General features: G+C 37.5%; 1 protein-coding gene across 1 annotated transcript; it reads left to right on the top strand.

Moving 5' to 3' along the window:
• Window positions 1-15: 15 nt before the first annotated feature.
• On the top strand, window positions 16-21,919 carry ELOVL4 (ELOVL fatty acid elongase 4; the record flags this gene model as incomplete). The annotated part of the gene is made up of 6 exons (XM_026844088.1): window positions 16-142; window positions 3,781-3,968; window positions 7,159-7,239; window positions 13,866-14,037; window positions 16,214-16,341; window positions 16,847-21,919. Coding segments are annotated over 6 exons (972 nt in total), but the record flags the coding sequence as incomplete, so codon positions are not given.
• Between the last annotated feature and the right edge of the window lie 1,668 nt (window positions 21,920-23,587).

The following is a 23,587-nucleotide window of genomic DNA, read 5'->3' as shown; positions in this document are numbered from 1 at the left end:
GCATTAATCCCCTGAAAGATTCAGTCAGTCTCTGTCAATTCTAATCAGGTGAAGGCATTGGTCATTTTGCTGCAAAGCAGTTGGAAGGATTTTTTAATTCAGGGAGCTGGCCTTTTTATTTCAAGCTTATTTCATCTTTCAAGTAATAATGTACTTATAGTGTGTGAAGTATTACAGGATTTAATACACTCATATGTCCCCTTAAACTGTAGACATTCTCTGTAATTTGCAGAAATCATTTGTGGTCATCAGCACCAGCTAGTCAGTAGGACACAAAATTATGCTGCTTTTGCTAAAACAGGGTGGGGATGTGAGGGAGGAGGGTATTGGAGTATCTTGGGAGGTTTGTCAGTTAAGGAGATGACTTAAGAGAGTCAATTTATCTTGGTTTGGAAGAGGGTATCTGAAAAGAAGTTCAGAACAAGGGTCAGTCTGCATGTAACTGTTTTCTGTGTAGAACACAGACAAGCAGGCTTGCCTGATAAACTGAAATGAAATTGGTTTTGTAATATCTTCTGTGCAACAGGAATGGTGCATGGAGCTGGTTTAAAACTGAACAGGTTACTTTGCATTATCCAGGCAAGATCTTGTGATGAACAGGTTTCTAAATCTCACAAATTCTGGGATGAATAGTAGCATGCTTTCTGATGCCACAGTATTAGTAAAAAATAATCATGTGCAGAGTCTCCTAAATGCCCTTAAAATAAATGCAAGGTGGTGTTTTTAGTTAGCACAGCAGGAATTAGAATAAACTTTTTGACTATTGATATGCTTCTGTTTTGGCCAGGATATACTCCAGAACTGAATTGCCTACTGTGTTCTCTCTCATACAGGTATTTTGTGTTCAAAGCGTAACTGATTGTTCTAGGAGAGGTCATGCCCCCAAAATCCCAATCCAATAGAATCCCTGGGCTGTGTGTTATGCAGTCTGTATCAGTAAGCTATGCTTTTCTTGCAAATACTTTAAGACTTGTCTCTGAGATGTGGTGTCCCACTGTCCAAAACTGTGCAAATGAAAAGTAACAGGCTGAAACCATGGTACAGGTATGGAAGTGTAATACCAGCTGCCCAGGTGCTCTTATGTTGCTGTCAGAGTTAATTAAATGGATCTCTTGGTTTTCTCCAGTTAAGTTCTTCAATTTGTAGTATTTATGGAAAGTAGGTGAAAGAATTGTTTACAGCACTGATGAAGTGTGGGGCAAAGCCCACTTGCAGCTGGACTTTCATAGAAGTTGTCCCTCTGTCTTTCACCTCTAGTGAATTCTTGTTTTCCCTCTAGAAATCTTTGTCTCCTGTCACCAGAAGAAATCTGGGATAGGTCATGATTTCTTATTTTCAGCAGTAGGTTACATTCAGCTTCTGGGTAAAATTAAAATCTTCTTCCTTTTTCACGCTTTTCATATTGTCACTTTAGCATTCAGCATCCCATGAAATGCTGGGTTAGAAAATAGAAGAGAGATTCTCTAGCATGTTCTTGCTTCTTTATATTGCTTAGTGCAAGAAGGCTGGCAAAGCAACCAGTCCTCTTGCCTCACCTGCGCTTAACTTGTTGCATGCTACAGTGTCTGAAGTGAGCTGTGGATTTGGTTAAAGCATGTCACACATTAGCTATTCCCAGAGTTGTCTCTTAATTAAGAAGTGACACCTTTCTTCTTGCTTGGTGGAGATGAGTCTTTGCCCATTGCCATTATCAGGTGGATGTTGAGGTTTTCCATTTCTTTTGTCTTTTAAATGATGTTATCTTTTACTTTTAAATTCAGATTGGTAGAGCAATTGCTAAAACCGAGCAGGAACTAAAGTGTAAGGGAGATAGTACTGTAATAATTGCAACGCAGTGTTATGATTTCAGCTTCAATAGGTAACCTTCAGTGAAGTCTGGAAATGGGGCTTTACATCCAAATGTTCCTTTACATCCCAAGACACTAAACTGTACTATAAAGCAATTGTTTTCATGTTTTACAGAAAGTACATTATATTTTAATAGAAGCGTCTGTTCCAGGAACTTGCTGAAAAGTAAGAGGTAACTGACTGACTTCTCTCACTGTCTTCAGTTCTGTTTTGCTGCCTGTGTTTCTACACAGGCAATTTTTTGCCACTCCTCCCTGTACTCCTTGCCCTACCTTGCCCTTGGCTTCTATCGGTGGCTGTGGTCGCAAGGCTGACTCCTGTCACTCTGGTAGCATCAGCCTTGCTGGAGGTTTCTGTGTACTAGGATGACTTCGCTCTTCTGACATTAACAGCCATAATGGAAGCAGCTAGGCTGTTTTCTCTTCTTTTCCACTACTGTTTAGGCCTCCTAGAATCTTAGTTGCAACGTGAGATCAAGTATTATTAAATCAACTGGAAGAAAGAAGAGACAGGTGCAATGCACACTGTCTTTCTGTAGATAACAATATGTGGTGTTCATTAGAAATAGAGGGTCTCATGAAACCTGCTCCTAAAATGAGGTTCTAATTTATGATTTTAAGGACAACCAAGGAAACGAGAGAAAAGTGGAGGAGTAATGGCAGTGCTGTTCTGTGCTTTTTTCACTGCATCAGAGTTCCTCATTTTGTAGCTAAGAAGGGTTTTCTAACTTACCCGTTAGTATGCCTGGGATCAGGAATTAATATGTGGTATAGGTTCTTTTCACTGTCTTTGGGTTACCATGAAGAAAAACAGTTCTCCAAAAGAAACTTGTCCTCTAAGTAAGTCTGTGGGCAACTACATTGCTATTTATGAGCTTGCTCACAAATGACTGAAGACAGGTGTGTTTAGATGTCTGAACTTCCCAAGGAACCCTGTGGCGTGATTTCCATCTGAACTTCAGCTGGCCTAAGCATCTGGAAAGTAATCCAGTTAGTACTGTAGAGCTGTGCAGTATCTGAAGTATTGGTAGTTATGGAATAGTTACCTTTTATTTCTTGCTATAACTAGAGATTAACCTTCATATGGTGAGGTGGGGGGAAGGAAACGCTGAGTAAGGAGGTGTCACAGTAGTCTCTCCCTTCCCTCCTCCGTAACAAAGCCATCTTCTAAACCTAGATGTCACTGGTTCATCATGCTAAGGGTGCTTTTTTGATACAGATCCAGAATTTAGCATATTCTGGGCTCTAGAATATGTGTAACTCTGGATTCCATGAGTGACTGAAAGAGACTGTAAATAAAACCTTTGTCTCCTGTATAGCAGCAGAGATTACTCTAACTAGAACCATCCCTTTAAACTCTTTTATTTAGTTGTTTTCCAGTTAACGTTAGTATTCTGTCTGAAACATATGAGACTGATCTACATCAAATAGCAAAGGTACTTGGTTAACATCATACAACCTGTATTAAAAAAATAATAGAAGGCTTCCTAGTGCCTAATTTTAAACTAATAAAACCTGTTAATTTTTTCAGTATTTTGCCAGTTTTGTGTATCTTTTCACTTGCAGTGGTGCTGAATATTTGGTTACGTTGCCACTGCAGTCACTGTTCATCATAAGCAAAATTGGTTTGGGGGGGATTAGTGGGTTGGGTTTGGGCTCATGTGATTCTGTTTGCTTTATTGTTTTGGATTGTAGAACTGTACAATAGAACTTGCATGACATAATGAATCTCTGTGTGAGTTAATGTGATATAGTGGGGGTTTTAAAGCTATTTTCTTTAACCTTCCTGGAAAGAATGAGTGTATTGTGTTTCTACTATCTGATGCAGCTATTCCAGGAGATAATAATACTTAACAAATGCAATGCTGAAAATTATGATAAAATATATTTTTGTCTAGACCTTGACTCCTTCTGTTTGCTTCACCCCCCCCAGACAAACGTGTTGATGATTGGCCCTTGATGCAGTCTCCATTTCCAACACTGACTATAAGCACTATTTATCTCCTCACTGTCTGGCTGGGCCCCAAATGGATGAAGACAAGAGAACCCTTCCAGTTACGTTTCCTGTTGGTTGTTTACAACTTTGGAATGGTTCTACTCAACTTCTTCATTTTCAAAGAGGTGTGTATGCCCTCTCTCAGGAGGGAATTCCTGTTTAAGTCTGAGGGTGTCAAAATGAAAATAATCTTACATATTCATGATGTCTATTGAGGGTGAATGTTTTGCACAGACTTTTAAAGCTGAGTTTGGCTTTGATGTGAGTATTTCTGTAGCTGGGTACATTCTGTTTAAGTGCACTAAAATGAGTCTATAGAGAGAATATGTGTACTAGCTATTCCACTCCTCGTTGTTCTTAGATTTATATTAGTGTAAATACTGGACAGATTAACTAAAATCCGTACAGATTTAACACTTGTAACAGATTTTTTTTCTTTTTAATAATCTGAAGGGGTGTCAATGTATTTGTTATAAATTGGGCTGTTTGATGCCTTCCCTGTATTTATTGTTTTTAGAAATTCATATGTCCATTGTCTGTAGTGAGGAAAACTGTCTTGTCTGTAGATTATCTTTTGAATAAAAATGAACTGTATCTTTAAATAAAAATGATACAGTCTCCTAATACTTTGTTTGCAATGTTCTGAAAATGTTAATTTAAATAAATTTCAGTGTTGCTGCATTTCTCCTTTGTTAGATTTTCTGTACAGAGGAAATGACTAGTAACAATGCAGTGGATCAGCTCTTTATCAGTAGCTAAGTGGGATTACTTAACAGTTTGCTAATCATTATTCAAGGATAGCTGTCCAGAATATAGCTGATGTTAAGGAGTACTTTATGCTGCTGTGATTTTGCTCATCTGGATTGAGAGTCTTCTTCCTGGAAGACCTTGAATCATAAATTTGCAAAATACATATCCAGAAAGAAGTAAATGAACAGAGCAGTTAAAATTGCAACATTGCAATTTTGCAGGATTCTTTTTCTGGCTGGTCTGTTCTGTAATTTTTCCAGGAAAGCATGGCATAGCTGATGATGATCTGCATATTGACCCCTCCCCAGAGCATTGTAATAAAATCATTTTTTAAGACATGGTAAAATTTTAGCCATCGCACTTCTGTCATCATTTTGTCTAAATTGTTTCCTTGCACTATTCAACTGAGTAATAAAATACTACAGGTACAACAGAATTTAGTACTTGACATCCAAGGATAGTTGTGTGAATGGATGAAATTCAATCATCTTGACAGATTAAAACTGAAAATCCTCTGAAATGAATTCTGCGGTGGTTTTGCCATGTCTGGTTGTTTGGTTTTTTTTTTCCTTATTCTTTTAAATTGGTTTCTTTTGTCTATAAACTGAATTATACCAGACTTGTGGTCAATTAATTTTCAAGCCTGTGTTCCTTATACTATAACATATGTGTTTGTATGGCATTTCCAAATCACTGAATCAACATAAAAACGAATGGGACTGAAAGGATGCATTTGCTGCTGGTAGGCTGAAAGCTTATCATTTCAGACACAGGCTGAGGTTCTAGTTTCCTGCTATGTGTCTTTTCTTGATCTTAGAGACTGATAGGGGGAAGGTGTTCAAGTTTCATTTGCTCCCTTTAACCAGGCAACTTCTGCTTCAGTCTACGTGGGGTTTACAGTACTAGTGTGCCACTGTTGTAATTCACATGAGTAATGTAATTGTTATGAGTAAAATGATACACAGTTTGTGTTTTGTGAATGACTATAAAGCTTCCAGGTATTGCTGAGGACAGAATTTGAATATGAAATGCCTTTAAATGTTACTTTAATAATCACCCTGATGGCAAGCTGTATTGTTCATCTGTGATACTTATGTTAAAAAAATATAAGTCCATAAAGCAGTGCTAGGTTGTCTAGTCCAAGACTGCCATATGTTGGACTCAGATTCAGGTACAAATTAGGAGCAAATTTTGCTTAGAACATTCAGAATTCCCAGATGCCTAGCCCCTATTTTGCCACAAAATCTTGAATTTCTTATTCTACTTTGAGGTAGTCTGATGAAGTCAATTTACTGCCTTTTGCCAAGTGAACCTTGGTCAAATTACCCATTAGGTCACAGTAGCAGTTAGTTTCTGTTAATAGTGCAGACTAAACTGTTTCCTGCTCTTTGATATTATCAAATGTGCTTGTACCTGTGTAGGACCATGCTGGAGAGTAGTGGTGTTACAGCAGTTTGTAAATGGACTTGAATGATGCAGAAGTAGTTCGATTTCTTTCTTAGGATCATTTCTGTGTACGGTTCTTTCACTTCCCTACTTTAACAGACACGTGCAGCATGTAAGTCTAGAGTTTTACAAGGTTTTGTGAGTTGGTTTTATCTGGATAACACTTGTCTCTGCATCTGACTGCACTCCTAGTGCTGTGTGCAAGATGAGATACTGCAGTAAATTCGAGTTGACTCTAAATAAGGTGGAAGTCAGGTTAGCGGTAAGAATAGTCAGTGCCTACCCATGTTTATTTTGGCTATCTTTTTGTATTACCCTTCTTTACTTTTGAGCTCACAATTTATGTCTGCTCCACTACTGTCTTGTTTGATGCTTAACAGGGTGGGATTACCTGTTTTTAAACAATTTTGGATCATAACATTTATGAATGTCAAGGTTAGAAGTATTACTTGAACCATGTACAGCTCTAGGCAAGTGTTCTTCTTTCCAATGGGAACTTGCTCAAATGTCAAGTTTATCTTCTGTTCAAGTTATTGTAATGTGCCTTATTTTGAATTGGCCCTACAGGAACACTTCATGTACTTTTGGCCATTTCTGTTGGCACAAAATGGGGAACTTTTCTTCATTCTGTTTCTCTCAATATGTTTTATGGGTGCTCAGCATTGGCTGTTCTGGATTTTTTGATTGGTATACTGTTTTAAGAATAGTAGACCCACTTTATCTAAGCCCCGTCTCTCAAATTCATTGTAGGAATAGCGTTTCTGTCATTCATAGTAGAAGCAATTAGTTATTTTTTGTTTCTGAAGCTAGAGCTGTCAGAGGGAACACTCATCTTTGAATAGCTTAAAGTCATACTGGAATTCTTACTAATGTGTACAGGGCTCTAAGTGTCTGGGATGAAACATGCAGGGGAAAATGACTATTTTTTTAATTTACAAGGGAAAAAAGGTTGTTAGAATTAAATACTGGCTTTCTTCAGTAGTATTCTCAGGACTGATAAGGATTTTAAAAAATATTTCTGTTCAGGTAAGTTTCATGTAGCAAGAGATTTGCTGATAGTTGTTATGAACATGTTTTATGTATCATCTTTCCCCTCATGTATGACTTTAATATTTTCAGCTGTTTTTGTCATCAAGAGCTCGAGGGTACAGCTATGTCTGCCAGACTGTGGATTATTCAGATAATGTTTATGAAGTTAGGGTGAGTATTTCTTTTTTGTATTTGTATATGAATGCGTGTAATATATAGCACTACATGATGGTTTAAGTCTTATCTGAAAATAGTGTTTCCAAAGTTCTGCTGTCAGCCATGACTGTATCCGTTATGTTCTCACAGACTACTTCAGGTTTGACTACGTTGCACTTAGCAAGTTTAATCAAAGTGTATCAGTGTATTTGCATTAACTTCCATCTGACTGCTACAATTACAGGTAGTCTTAAAGATACCATCCTTGGCTTCATTTGTGGTTGTATGATCCAGGATAAACTTTGTATACATACTTTGGTTTCTAGACATTGCTGAAGTTTATGATACCAGGATAACCACAGTAAAGGTGTAGTGTTCTAGCTAGATCAAAGCAAGTAATATTTGTCAGCATATACTGTGGTTGCACTTCACTCATACTGGTGAGGCAGCTTTTTGTCTCCTTTACCCATGTTTGGCTTCATGAGGTCTTGCTGGCTTCTGGCAAATGTACTATTGGTACATTTCATTGTAGAAACTTACATTTCAAATATGTGGTTTTTGGAAAGTATTCAAATTAAAATCAAAGTGCAGATGCTTGTTAGTTTCCATAACAGTGTTGATTAGCTCATGTGCTAAGTCTTATCTTCTGGCAAAGCTGACACTTGAGAATCTCTTGGCTGTTCTTGCAAGTTTCGCCTACAGATTAGAACATGTTCCTGAAAATGTAATGAAAGAGTGTTATAATATAAATACATTTAATATTTAATAACACATTTTAAAAAATGTCTGTCTACAAGATGGCTGTTCGTGGGTAGTATTACTTACAATCTTGTGCACATGGCAGGGGTGGTAGTGAGAAGGACAGTTCTGATTCTTATACCTTATGTATAATCGCTAATATTGTAGAACAGCTCTGTGTAGATTTTTATTGGCTTTATGGCAGTTACCCATCTTTCACCTTTGACAGTACTGTGCACTCGCTATTTCAGTTGCTGAAATACTTCTGTTAAAAAATTTGTTTAAAAACAAAATCCAGACAAGTATAACAAATGCTTGACAGGATTTTTTCTGATAGCTAAGCAAAATAGGGTACCCTTGTACTCAGCTGGATGACATTGAGGACTGATATGGCATATATTGAAGGAATTTTTATATTAGCTAAGTACAAGAGGTAATGACTTTTAGTACACAAAAATTCTGTTTCATAGCCTCACTTTTAGGTGCACGTGTTTGTGGGAAGCTATGGAGGGATCAGACCTGCTTAAAAGAATTATCTTCTGTTTAGTTCATTATGCCAAATGAAATGAAATAAAGGCAAAATCATGTGCACAATGTATTTATTAAATAATATGTCCAGAAAAGAAAGGCTACTCTAGCAATATCTACTCTTTGGGTTTCCTGATTTTTGGTTTTTTGTTTTTTTTTTTTGCAAAGTTATGAATTTGCCTAAATTCTAAAGTTTTAAGTTGTAACATTCAGTTTGCAACGGAGAGAGTTGATGAAGCTGAGAAGACTGAAAAACTTCTCTCTAGTTGTTGCAACACCTGTATATTATGTTACCAGTCAAGATCCTTATCTTGATCATTATCCAGTAGTTCTTTTGAATGAATTCTCAATTTAGGTAAATAAGTCAAAAGCAGAAAACTCTGCTGTCCATAAGTGTACTTTGTCTAACTAAAGAGTCTGGGATACGTTTCTGGCCTGCCTTACAGTGGATCATCCTCTGCTTTTAGAAGGTATAGTTTTGGTTTTTGACATTGCAGGACAAAAATAACCCCAAACCTCATGAAGATGCCTTTCACCGTCATCTTTCCTAGTATAAACCTGCAAAAGCAGTTTTAAAATGTAAGTAAATGTGAGCTTCTTTGCAATTTTGAGTTTAGAATTGATAAACCTTATAGCACATCTCTCACACCCTTTTAATAGATCTAGATACTAAATATCCAATATCTGTTGGCACTGGGTTTTCTCTGAAGAGGAATGCTGCACTACAGTAATAGAATTAATCACAAATGCACTAACTTTACTTGTAAGAGAATGAGTAAGTCAGTCCTGTATAAGTCAGCTAAAGGAGACTGGGACTAACTCAAATGGAAACAGCACTGAGCCCAGAAAGCATTATGGAACATGCTCTGGAAAGCAACAATTTCATATATGGCTATTGTGGGGCTTAGAAAGCTGGAACAAATATTGAGAAATGTGACGCTAATTGCAGATGATTGTCTAAACGGCAACATAGAAGCACTGGTATGACCTCTGTTTCTATCTTGTTGGGAACGTGCCACTATGATGTTGCCATGTAAGTGGCTGCTTTTGACCAAAGCTCTTGCTCCAAATGAGGGGTCAAGAAACCATCCTTTGTCCTTGAGGGAGTACATATTGCTGGTAAACAGTCCCCAAAAAAGGTGTGGCTATCCTGGGTGCTAGAGAATAACTTTCCTCTCCTCTCTGGCTCACATCGTGTGTCAAGACAGTAAGCCAATGGTGATTTCAAGGGAACAGTGTAAAGGCATGTGGTAGCACTTCTGTATAGTCTCACAACACTAGCAGTCTGTAGCTCACAGACCTCTTAAGTGAGGCCTAGCCTCTTTGTTTTGCCAGTTTCTAAGGGAATATTCTTCCATGAATTTGTATGTTTTCTTCAGCTTTACCAAGCTTCTGGCTTTTATGACAATTAATTCTGTAGGTAGTTTATACATAGTATGAAGAAGCTTGTCTTCCTCCTTACTGTTTCAAACCTACCCACACCTGTTAATCTCATCCAGTCAGCCCTGGTGGTTGTTCTACAAGAGGCAATGGATGACTGGACCAAGCAGGGATGGAAATTAGATTCCACAATTGCAGAAATAAACTCGTTTCTAAAGGATTTCTGTGTGTAGTAGGTGGCCACCTTACTGACTGCTGGCAGGAAGTTGAGTGTGTTTTGTAATTGGTTATATAAAAATATAAAATGTGTTTATAGTAGACAAGAAAGAAAAGGTTAAAGAAATCCCCAAGAAAGGATTTTGAAGGAGCTGCAGCTTCCTTGGAAGAACATTTTTTGTTATAGCTTAGGAGTCAAAATAGTAAATGCAAAGGTCTGAGGTGTTAACTCCATGCTTTGTAGTACTCCTTTGGAAGCTCCAGTATTTGGAGTGAACAATTTCCTAACGCTGTCTAACTTAAGACATGTTAGTGTCTGTGAGTAGTCACCTTCCCCCTCTGCTTACATTTGTTTGTCCTTATTTTTCAGGTCAAGGTTCATCTATTTTATTAGCATTTCTGAAGATCTGAGAATTAGGAATCTGGAGCTGTGTAAATTAGTTCTTAGTTTTAAGTGTGCTATTTGTAATCATAAAGCTGAGCTTTGGCTGTCTTCTGTATTGTAATCATAATCTGTGTTGTTTGCATTTATGTCTGGAGCTTGAGTAGCTTCCTATTATGAAATAAATATAATAATAATTTACTCCGAATTCCCTTTTCACAGAAGTTTAATGTAACAAACAGACTTCATGGTCCTGTAAACTATGGTTCTGTAACTGAAGCTGGGAAAAGAATTCTCTTTAAAAGCCACTTTAATTTTTCATGTTACTGTTACCTTCTAAGAAGTACTTGTCCCTTCAAACCCCTTAATAGATAACTGTCCCCAACCTGACATGAGGGAGGAGGGTGCAGGAATGGAGTCCCATGTTAAAACAGCCCTCTATTCAAAAGCCTTGCTGGAGGCAGAGGTGATAGGATTGGACCTCTTGTTGACCCCTTTAATCCTAGGCTGTAATGTAATCTTTCTGTGCCATCTGCTGTTTTAACAGACTTAGTTTGGTGCATATGAAAATTGCCAGAAAAGGTATGGTTGTGACTAGTATTACTCATTTCAGGAGTATGCCTTTTTAATGCATATTTTCTTCTAAGCTCAATCTTCCTTTCATGCTGTGTCCAAAGAAAGGCTACAGGTTATGTCTTAACTTCTGCTGCTTTGTGGAAGTTTAATAGTAGTCATAGATATCTGAGACATAGCTTACATATCTGTGTATTTTCTACTTCTTTCTACATCTATAAGCTAATGATCAAAACATCTGCATAAGTCATTGGGAGCACTGAAACAGATCATCAGTACATGAAACCTATCAGGTTTGAGAATAAATGGCAGTAGAATTTTATGATATGAAGAGGCCAAAAGAGCTGTCAGGCAAAAAAATCTACAGGAACACAAAAACAAGCAAGCGTAATCCTGCAAAGAAATGGAGGCTATTTTTGTTCTTAAGTGATGGGAAGCATTTTGATCAAAAGTTCAGCTGATTTTGATACATGGGCTGTAATTGCTTTCTGTGAAAGACAGGTGGAATTCAAAAGAAGAAAAATGAGGTATGTTAAATGGCTTGTCTAGGAGCGTATGGTGAACGTGTGGCATCTTGAGCATAAAACATAAGGGGGTTTTTTTTGATTTTTCTTCACTTAAATTTTGCTCTGTGTCATACAGTAAATTGACTATTTCCTTCTTGGCTATTTGGCTTACTGTTCCACTGTTTCTTTAACAAAATGCACATTGGCTTTATAAAAGATTTTATGGCAGTTTGCTTGTGACTGACCTATTGATTCTTTAAAAGTTTCTCGGAAGGAAGGACCTCCAAAGAGCTTGAGTATTGTGCTGGCTTGTCATTTTATAAGTGTTTATTGTAACTCATGAGATTAAAAGATGCTTATCTTTATTTAGGAGATGCAGCTTTAGCAAAGATCTATAAAAGATGCTGGACTGTTATGCTAATCCATGGATGTGAGACAAAGCCTTGATGTGGGTGTCATTAAACAACTGCCTACCTGTCCCAGAGGCAGAACTGCACTGGATATTGAGATAGATATAGATATATATATATATAGATATATATATATATATATATATATTTATTTATTTATTTATTTATATATAGTCCTTGCAGCTTGCCTGTGTGTTTGGGAACTCCAAGATCTGTGGGAGTCATTTTTCTCTCATTAAGCCTTTCTCCAATTTTGACAGATATTATAATCTTTTTATATATAAAAAAAAAAAAACAAACAAACAAAAAAAACACCAAAAAAACAACAAAATCTGCCTCCTTTTCCTGAGACCTGAGCAGGCTAAATCATGTCCAGAGAATGAGAAGGGTATTCATTAGTGGATACATAGAAGCCTGCAGTTTGGCAACAGAAAGCTGTGCAGTCCCTTTGGGAAACTGCAGAGTCTGCAATGCAGATCTGCAGCACATTTCTGTTCCTGTGCTGCTTTTTGGCTTCTGCTGTAATCTCTCCTGAAATGCTCAGCAGTCCAATTATGGCTGTGACAAACTTACTCTGAGGAGAGATGCATTCCTTTCCTGATAGTTTGGAGAGATGGAGGAAAAAATGTGAGGCTGTAGCGTAACTCTGTACTGCTCATTCTGATTCTCCTTTCTCTCTTGCCTAGTGGTATGTGTGTATTTGGTGAGGGAAGCTATTGCTGTCTTAACTTTTTCCCTTCTGTCTCCCCTGGGGACTTGGGGTGGTGGGGTTATTTCACACCATGTTAAGGTAAGGTAATTTGCTGTCAGATGAGTCCTGAAAGACCAGGTGAACTTCTTACAAATAGGTGTGTTGTGACATTGCCTCCTCTCCTTGCTGGTGATGCCATTTCCAAATTTTTTTTTTTTTTTTTTTTTTTTTACATTCTCTGTGAGTCACCATCTGGGATATGTTCTGGTCCCACCCTTGCATAACAAGCTAGATGACTTACAATGCCAGGAACTAGACTTGTTGCTATGCTTTGGGACTTGGAAGGGTGTCCCCACCACCACCATACCCCCATATCATAGTATTTGCAAATTGCTATGCAGAGCTTCTGGGCTTTACCTGGTACAACACTATCCTGATTTTAGCAGGAAGCCATGTTTATGTTGCATCTTGGGCAAGATTCCCTGTGATTCATGGATTAAAAGAGGAATTCTGGGTGTGTAGCACTGCACGTTGGGGAGATGGGTTATATCTCTGCAGCTTGTGTGGCTCCCGTGGTCTCATTTCATCTATTCCCTGAATGGCACAGAGCCACTTGGAGAATGATGCTTTCCAGAGGGATTTACTGAGCAGACCAGAGAAGCTGAGGAGAATATTGCTCTAAGGGACGTGAAATCAGTGCTGCACCTAGCTTGTAAGAGTGATTTGGTATCATCCCACCCATATACTTGTGGTACTGAAAGAATTGTGTATAAGGTTTCAACTTTTGCAACTTCATTTTATCATCATGTTTCTGCCGTGTTGGTCTGACCATATCACAGTGCCATTGCCTCATTAGCATGGGAAGCCCTGTGGTAGTCTTCTCCCGCAAAGCTTAGGATAGAGAATGAGGACGCAAACGCCTTATGTTTAACTCATGAACTGGTAAAAGAGATGACAAAGCTTTTAATTATGTTAGTTCTTTTTACAGTTGTGATTTGTGAGCAGTAGACTCAGAATAATACTTCCATGTCCAGAATAGATGAATGGAGTATAGTTTTTGTTCTCATACCATTAGGTGTTTGATGACTCCACCTCAACATTTACCAGGATTTGGGGAAGGAAGATGTATCCTTCTCTTGCAATAGATAGGTAGAGAAAACTTTATTCCATTCAGCTTGGAATCACTGAAACTTCTGTGTTGTCTTTTTTCATTGCAGATAGCTGCTGCTTTATGGTGGTATTATGTCTCTAAAGGAATTGAATATTTGGATACAGTATTCTTCATCCTGAGGAAGAAATTTAACCAAATTAGTTTCCTTCATGTCTATCACCATTTCACCATGTTCACCTTGTGGTGGATTGGTATTAAGTGGGTTGCAGGTGGACAAGGTGAGTTACCTTCCTCCCATACCCTTTTGACTGGACACAAGAGAGAGTTGTTATTGTTTGGGAGAGACGGGGGAGAAAAATTTCATAATCTTAACACATAATATACAAGACTGTTTAAATAGCACTGAAGCAGCGCGGTATCTTTAATGTGTACAGTTTTCCCTCTGTGGGAAATGTGGGGGAGGAAAAGATAACAGGGCAGTAATCTAATGAATTGCAAAACTGTTTTTTTTCCTCATGGACATCAATTGCGGGCCTGAAGTTCTGTCTTCAAAATTATCCATGTTCTATATGAAATAGAAAGATGAACGTGCCTTGCCTAACTTTAATTTTTGCAGATACAGAGAACTGCAAAATCTAATTACAGGCCACAATCTGTGTACAAATGTAATAAAGTTAATGGAGACATTATTTTGGCATTGTATCTGAGTTTGGGGTTTGCTTTTTTTTTTTTTATAAAAAAGCATGTATAAAATTCTGAAACCTTCCCTTGAAGCTGAGCCAGTAAATCTGTCAATTAACTTTTGAAACCTGTTTGTAATGACACGTCTATAATTCATTATCAGCCTTTTTTTTTTTTTTCTTGCTAAAGCCCCTGTCAAAGAATTTTATTTCATTGTACTTGCTACATCCTCCCTTGCATTCATTGTATGTCTGTACCTGTTGTTTTGTCTTGTCTCTTGCAAATTAGAAGCTCTACAGAACTGAGAGTTCAGGGAAAGTACCCTGTTTTGTTTGTAATGCACTTAGTAGGCTTAAGACACTGAAAATAACATATAGAAAACAGCACACCAAACTAATATTTTGTTGGGTTTTTTTTTGTCAAACCACACTAATACTTAATGCATGGGGGGTTTATGCTCTCATTTACTATAGATATCTTGTAAAATGAGTATCTGTGACTATCCTTGAATTTCTCCCAAGTAATCTGCAGGATGCAGATACTCAGCCAGACATTTAATGATCTTTATTGGCTACTGCACCCATAAAATACATTTATTGGAGACTGAATGCATACTTGTTGTCTTAGAAATCCCCTGGATATCACAAAATGCTCTCTTCCTTGTTGCCTTTTCAGTCTTTTCATGCTAAGTATCAGCAATTTTCAATATAACAGTTGCAACTATTTCCAAATTTATTTCAAGTTTTGGTGTTCCTGCACTGTCTTTTAGTTTCTAGCCCCTGCAAAAGGAGAAGCAACAGTTGGTCTTCTTCATTTATGTAGCACTACTGCATAAACGTGACTAGATCTATGTTCTTCTGTTTTCTAGTTGATAGCACATTGCTTACATGGACAGATCTATTATAAGCTAGACCCTATTATAACTAACTGGGTCTAGACCACATGGACATCTGAGCTGTTTGATGTCAGCAGCTATTGCCTGTATTGGCCTAATCTTATACATTAGAGCTTTTTTGAGCCTTTCTGGCACTGTAAGAGTACCTTAACAAGGTATAATTTGTTTCTGTTAAATGGCTCCTAATCTTGACAAAGCAAAGGGATTTTCATGCAAATAAGAACTGTTGTCTTCATGTCCAGCATGGATTATTCTGGCAAAAGTTATACTCTAGGTTTATATATTTAAGAATGCTGAATATTTTAAGGCACAAGTAAACCAAAGATGAGCAATTTAAACATAACCATAAGTGAAATTTTGCTTTGTATCTTTTCTTTTTGGCCTATTTAATCAGACTTCCACATGAGTTTCTTGACTTCTTGCTGAGAAGGGGACCTTGTGTGTTCAAATACAGTTTAGAAGATTTAAGCTCAGAACCTAATAGTTTATACTTTACATTGTTAAATATAGCTTTTAATAATCCTTTAGCAAAACAATTGCAGTTATGCTACAATAACTAATGTGTAATCCATGTGATTTATGTCTGTTCAACAAAGATTTTATGAAAAGCTTTTGCATAAGCTTTTCCATGAAAGATGTGACATACTACTTGTGTGAACAGCTATTTGTGTCAGCACATGTTAGCAGTCAGGTCTATGCTATACTACTGAACATTTAATGGATGGAATCCCAGCATGTCCTATGCTTTATAATTTTTACTATCACATGAATAATCTTAGAAAAGACTTCTCTCTTTTTGTTGGGTTTTTTTTGTTTGTTTTTTTGTTGTTTTTTTTTTTTTTAATTACATGGCAATTTTCCCTTCTGTTCCTGGACAGCTTTTTTTGGAGCTCAGATGAATGCATTTATTCATGTCATAATGTACATGTATTATGGATTAGCTGCCTGTGGCCCTAAATTTCAGAAATACCTGTGGTGGAAACGATACTTGACCATATTACAATTGGTAAGTAAAATTTCTCCCTTTATGTCAGAAGGTATTGTCTCTGAGTAGATTTGCATTTGCAGAGTATTGGAACAGATGCTGCTCCTTCCAAAAGTTCTTAGCTGCCTGATACTCACAGCTCAAGCTAGAACACTTCCTGGAGATGGAAGTATTTATTTCATTTCCCAGAACCACACAGCATAGATAGGAGTTGTGTGAGTAAAGTCTAATACTACTTTACTGGTTGGTTGGTTGCAACTGAATTGCAGAAACCTGCTCAAAACATAGAGAAAATCCAGATCTCTTAATGTCTTCTCTTTTTGCTATTTCTGAAAGCTGGTGCCAGGTATTGCAATAAATTTGATGTCCCTGGTCATGCATATGTGTGATGTAGCAGCCAAATACGGCTTCCTAACCCCCTCCCAGTTTAGCAGTTTTCATAACTTTATGCACTGATATACACTGGTGCAGTCAGACCTACAGAATATATCCAGACCTTTTTGATTCTGTATTTTTTGTCTTTCAGGTGCAGTTCCATGTGACTATTGGCCACACAGCCTTGTCTATTTATATTGATTGTCCTTTCCCTAAATGGATGCACTGGGGTGTAATTTTCTATGCTGTCACCTTCATTTTCCTGTTTGGTAACTTTTATTATCGGACATATAAGCTGCCCAAGGAACCCATGAAGAATGGCAAAATAGCAAATGGTGCTGTTGCAAATGGATTAAGCAAACAAGAAAATAATGCAGTGGTGGAAAATGGAAAAAAGCAGAAAAAGGGAAAAGCAAAAGGAGAATAACTTGATCCAGGCCTTAACCATTGTTGGCAGTGAGGAACCTCCAGTTTGGTTTATAAAAGGAAGAAAAAACCACTATCTGTACCAATTAACCTTAGGTTACTGAAGAGCTAGAACACAGATATTTTCGTTATTTATGAAGATTGTTTTAAGAACAACACTAAAGTTGAATTTCTATTGTAATTATGTAATTATCATGCATATGGTCTCTGTGTAAACTTGTAGACTGCTGGTGTTGGTGAATGTAAGGAAGAATGGCAGTTGATTCCATATTTAGCAGTCCAGAAGTTAATACTACCATTGATACAGGCAGTTTTGTTGGCACCCACATTTCTTTGGGGGAGGGAGGTGGGAAGGAAGTAGCATTTGGACACTTGTGTTTTCTTTCCAGAAAATTATTAAATTTCAAATTATGATGTATTATCTAATCAGAATGCGCAACTTTTCTTGTCCTCATTGGAGAGTGTCTTCAGATACATCATGTTTATGTGCTGTCAGAACAGTGTTTGACTTTTCAGACATTATTTGATTTAATTGAGTGTCTGTTACAGGTTTGTTTGTTTTGTTTTTTTTTCTTGTGTGGCAATATACCTACCTCTTCATCTGCTGAAAAGAATATTGAGCATTAAATAACTGGTTTCTGAAATATGGAGTCCTCTAATATAAATATCCATTAACACTAATTCAGGAGAAAATGGTTTCCTGTGGCAGTAAAAGGGATTTTTGGTGGGTTTTGGTCAAGTCATTGATAACTTTTTTCAATGTAAACTTAAATTTTAGACTGGTACTTAGTATAGCTAAGTGAAGAAAACGTTTTAAGAATGTATGAATATGAAACAATACATTGTTTGAAGCAAGCGGTAAAAGTAGGCCTGCTGCTTGTTGTCCATGACCTACATTAAACCTGTGGTGCTGATACTGAAAATGGTAAGATAATATTATGGTGGAGAGAAAGCAACAATATGTAATTCCATTTAGAAATGCTGTGTGTATGAGTAGTCATGCTAAGTACTAGAAGTCGCTTTATAGGGAGAGAGAATTCAATTAAAAAGTACTAAATACAGCAAACATAACATGTTGAAGATGCTGCTACTGCTTGATACCCATCAAAACTCTGTTTAGACACTTGCAGACAATGTATTGCTAGTAGTCAGGCCACCATTTTAATGTGAATGTCAGAGATGGGCTTCTGAAACTCTATTTCCAAAATATTCTCAGATCTTTTCAACCTAATTGACAAAGTGATTCTGCTAATTATTTTTTAGTCAAAACTGCTAAAATAAGTAGAAGCCTTTTAGATGGCTTTCCATCTTATGTGGTACATTAATGGACTTCTTACTGCTCCTTTTGTGAAGAAAATACGGAAAGAGTTAATCTCCTTCCAAATAATGTGATTACGAAGAGAGATGTTTTGAGCTGCTCAGGATGCAGTGACTAGAAGAGAGGGGTGGAATCAGAAACCATCTCCTGAACTCACATGTTTCTTGTTCATTACTCCAAGGGCTGTCTTGTTGCCGTCTAAATGCATTCCTCACAGCTCTGGTCAAAAACATTTTCACAGTTAGTGACAAACTAGCAATCGGCTAGTGACACCATTGCTGCAGCAAAAAAGTACATGGAGCTGTAGGTGTAAAGTGTGTGACACATATTTTTTTGCAGCTTGATTATCCATTTGTCTGTTTATGATACACAAACAGGTCACGTTGTCTGTGTCTCAGGTTTTTCTCGTCTCTATACTAAAAAGTGTCTAAACCCAAACAACAAGTCCTAGAACAAAAAAAGAGTTGGATTAGTCTGTTGTATTCAGAAATAATTCCTAATGCTGGAGTTGATTCAGCTGGAAGGTAGGTCATCCATAATCTCCACCACCGTGGATTTTATGACAGAATATAGGATTGTGAAAGAATTTCTCTGCTGAACTGTATTGCATGTGAACATTAAGTTTCCTATCTGCTGTGTCTTGTGATTCTTCCAGCCTTTGTACTGATGCTTTTTGCATTTGCATAGCTCTGTGTATTTAACATAGTGTGGCATGGGGAAGAAGGATAGTGGTCTACCCTTCCTTCTTGGACAAATGCCACTACTGTTAACCAAGCCAAAATGCTGGCTCACTGGGTAACTTTGAAATGGATAAAGGAGCAAATAACTACAAAGCAAGCTAGCAGATTTACAGGACACCTACTCCAGGGTAATGGCTGGTGTGAATACACTTAACCTACTGTAAATTCAAGGTAGCTTACCCCTTTGATTAAAGGGTAGCTTCTTTCTATTTGCCATGGGATGTGGGCAGCTAACTTGTAAATCTGTATCATTCTTTGTATTGTGTTAAATTGATCATTTACTCTGTCTTTCAGTAAGCCAGATCAGATAAACATACTCTTAATGTGATCTGGCTCTGAAAGAGCAGGCTGAGAAATATTCCAGTACATGTTCAATTATGGTTTTGCTACACTTTGTAAAGTAAGAATTATGTCTTGCATGTTGGCAAATATTTAAATAACTGAAAGTCAAATCTTCTCTCCCCTCCATCATGGAAATTGCTTAAAGTTGGTAACAGATTGAACCTTATTGGCAGAACTTGAGTAGAAACCTACCCTCAAACTCTGGGGCATTTGGTAACTTTGAAGAAAAAAAATTAAACAATGCATTGTGAGAATGCTTGCATACATACACCTCAGGTTGTCTAGCCCTGTGGGTAAAACCAGTTCAAGAGATTGGCATTTAATGAAAAAAAAAAAAAAAGTCAGTTACTGAATTGCTGATACACTGCTGTTTTGAGTCAATCATCTGCAATATGGCTTTGCTAGGTCTATGATATATTTGATTGTGTGACTTGAGTCCCATTATGATCTTGAATATAATGGCCTTATTAAATGTACATTTTTGTAGGCATGGTCTTGAGTGCAATACTTCTGTTTCTGACTATGCAGCCAGACTCACAGAACACAGGGCTGAACTTATATAGCTTTTTCTTTTTCAGAATTTGAGGCATTGATATGCATGTGAGATACTGCAGATTCATTAAAGTAATCAAGTCAAGACACCTCAGAATTTTGCCATAAAAGTAATAGAATATAGGTATAAATGTGTATGTTTGCTATACACAGAACTGAACTTTAAATTATAAAATCTACTTTGCATGGTATTTTTTCAAATACTTTTTTTCTAAATGCTTCCAATTTATTAAAAGTGAAATTCAAGCCATTTGGAACTTTTTTTTTTTTTGTCAGTGAAAGACACTTTTTTGCTAACAGTTCTGAAGTTCTTGGACCAGAGTCTCATAATTATTTGATGCCATATAAGCGATACCATTTCATTTAGCCTCATCTCTAGCAGTGACATTGTTGGATTCTTTTAGCACTTTGTTGATGTAAAATAAATACAAAATACCTATATGTGTGTGTGTATATGTGTACACATACATTGTATATGGGTTCTTAGCAGGTTCTTTCAATATGTGAAGTAAATTGTATTTCTTTAATGTGAAGTTGGCAGGAGCTAATAGAACAGTTCTTGCAGCTTGGGCAGTAAAATGAAGCAGTTTTCATTGATCCATAGATCCAGTATCAGTCTTGCAGACATAAATAGTATTTGTCAGTCATTTTAGAGATAGGATGGCAGGCAAGCAAGAGCCATTTCTCCCAGTGTAATAAATATTTTGCGGCATCAGTTGTAGATTCTGAGGGGAGGGACCTCAACTCAGAGGAGCTGAGGAATTACGCTGTTTTATAATAGGGATCATTTTAGGAAACAATAAGTAACTTGCTCCAGGTAAGTCTTTGAAGTTATTGCAATCAAATTCTCTGTTTAACAAGACACTTTAAAAAAAAAAAAAAAAGTTTCTCTGTAGGTTCAAAAGCATTGCCTGTTTGTATGACCATTAACTACTTCCAGCTCCAGATCAGGAGAAAAAGATGAAGGCAAAATAAATATGCTGCACATTTTTTTTCAGGTTAACCTTAGGGTACATTTCTTCAGAGTAAGCACTTGAGCTCCATGTGCTGGGGAGGCAGGTAAGAAAGGAGTAAATAGCTATTGTGCTGAAAGGTTTCACTCTTAAAATAGCTTATGAGCACACTTGCTGTCTCTTCAAAACTTGAGTAAAATTGTTCATGGTGCATAACCTTGCATGAAGTTAGTGTGGGACAAGAGTCATAATGTTTAAACACATATTTAAAATTAGATCTGTTTCAGTTAAAATTGAAGAGAATGGGGAGCTTCTTCATTATCTGGATAGTGTATTTATCTTGGTTAGACGCAGACTAATCCAGTTTGGCACCTAAAGCACGTCACCCATATGACATCTCATTGCATCGCAGTCGGATGAGTCGGCCTCTTTGCTAACGTAAGCAGTCAGAGCTCCATGAATATCGGTGGGGTGGGTTCCATTTAGCTCAGCGGAGTACGTTTAACCCTAAAGAACAGAGAAAGTACTTGTTTTCTGCCAATATCCCAGGAGGATGAGGGTAATGTGTGGTTCAGGATGCTGCTTTTGCATAAGGTGTTCATGCTTTTGTAAACAATAAAAATAAACATTACTTTTTTCATGCTGTTTGAGTTTGGTTTTATACATTCCACAGAATGTGTCCCATCCTGCTTCCAGATCCTTGCTAATTTTACAGTGTCACACAGGTTGTGTTGATGTAATCAGTTATGTAGCCCAAAAGTTTGAGAAAAAAAGAATTCTTGGCATTTTAAGGTTATGGGAGTTTCTAATTTTGGATATTACCCCGAAATGGTAGTCTAGTGGCTTGAAGTCACCCTTAGGGAACTGAGTGAAAATAGAATGTCTACTTACACGAAAATCAAGTCTCCTGGAATGTATTCTGGCTGTACAGCAAATGCCATCCTAATGCTGGGATAAACCGAAAGTGTCAGATGGAGTTGGCCTTTGCTTCTCTCCCAGTATGGCTTATGCCTTGGATATGCAGGAGAGGAAGGGAAGGATCAGCAAAGTGAAAAATGGAGGTAATGACCAAGTATAATGGTTCTAGCTGAGAAACCTCAATAATTCTTCTGGTTTGAGAAGGTGGTGGTAAGAGACTCCACACTGTACTCAAGGCTCCACATGGGAAGTATTAAGTTAGGAATACAATTAGCCATGTGGTTTAGCTTTTGCTGAACCTTGCATTGTGTTAATGTGGTATCTCTCATCCAGAGAATCTGGAGCACTTTGGGCAGTAGGTGTAATTCACATTTGCATGTTGCTATGTACTATAAGTTCCCTCATAGTGAGACCACCAAGTGTGATCTCTGTAACCAACCTTGTAATACCGAGTGGCACCCATGCTGCACTCCTAGCACCTAAGTGCAAATAGCTACTCTGGATGTCAGGCAATAGAGAGTGAAGTCTGCCGTCGTAGCAGAATATGGTGTGGTCAGTTATCTCCTTCATAATTCATAGCTGCTGCTCCAACCCATTGCTTACCCCCTCCCTGGAATCAGAAAATCCACTAAGTGTTCAGAGAAAGAATGGTCCCTTAGGTGATTGACATATGCTGGTGAGAGGCAGTCTGTCCTTATTATATTTCCTTAATACTTATTCCTGACCAGCAATTAAATATAAGCACATGTGATCAAGTTAGATTCATCAGATGATTGGATTGAATAGACTGGATCCTTGGTTGTTCATGTTCAGATTTCTTTATTGTATCCCATTCTTAACATTGAGGAAATTAGGGTTGGGGGAAAGGTTTTATTACCTGTTTGCTTGCTCAGTTCAAAGCACTGGAGCACCACAAGAGAGTGGGTGAATGCCAGCTATAGTCTTAGATGCAAAAGAAATATGTACTCAAAGACAATCTTGAAAGCAGTGCTTCCTGTGGCCTAGTGCCTTTCAGTGTCTTTTTATGCTTGAGACGTCTAGGTAGCCTAATGAACGCACGCACGCTTTTCTATTGATTGCCTGATGCGTCAGGGACATTGGATTTGACTTAATTACAAAGATATTTATCGATGGTCAGGATTATGGCTGTTTTGATCATCATGGTGCCAGTTGTCCAGGGCCTGATTAGCACATGCTGGTCTGATAGTATTGAAACAGTGTCGCGGTTCCTGCCAGAACACCATACAGCCGGTACAGCTTTGAGGGGAAAAAGCTATTTGTGTTTTGATTCACTACGTAAGAATTGATACAAGCTTGTACGGCATCACTGCTATCTGTCAAATCAATATCAGATAGGTTTTAGTCTGCTAAATGAGAAGAAATCTTTGATTCTTGCAATGATTCAAAGATGAATGTTGTTTGTACTTGTATTTAGGTTGAGAACTGTGCAGTGGTACCATCTTAATTTTTTTCATTAAAAAAAACACTTTTATTCTGGTATCTTTTGGAGTGTGTTTATGAGAGAAAATGAGAAATACAAGAAACAACTTGGGCCAAAAGCTAGAGAACATGGAGTACTTGCTCGTTGCCGGAGTTAAATGGCTACTCTATAACTGTTACAGCTGTGTATTTATTATTTATAG

The sequence above is a fragment of the Athene cunicularia genome (genome assembly GCF_003259725.1).
Source record: "Athene cunicularia isolate RWA chromosome 3 unlocalized genomic scaffold, athCun1 chr3_part1, whole genome shotgun sequence".
In the NCBI taxonomy this organism is placed as follows: domain Eukaryota; kingdom Metazoa; phylum Chordata; class Aves; order Strigiformes; family Strigidae; genus Athene; species Athene cunicularia.
The sequence above is the reverse complement of the archived record's forward strand: the minus strand, read 5'-3'. Positions and strand labels throughout refer to the sequence as shown.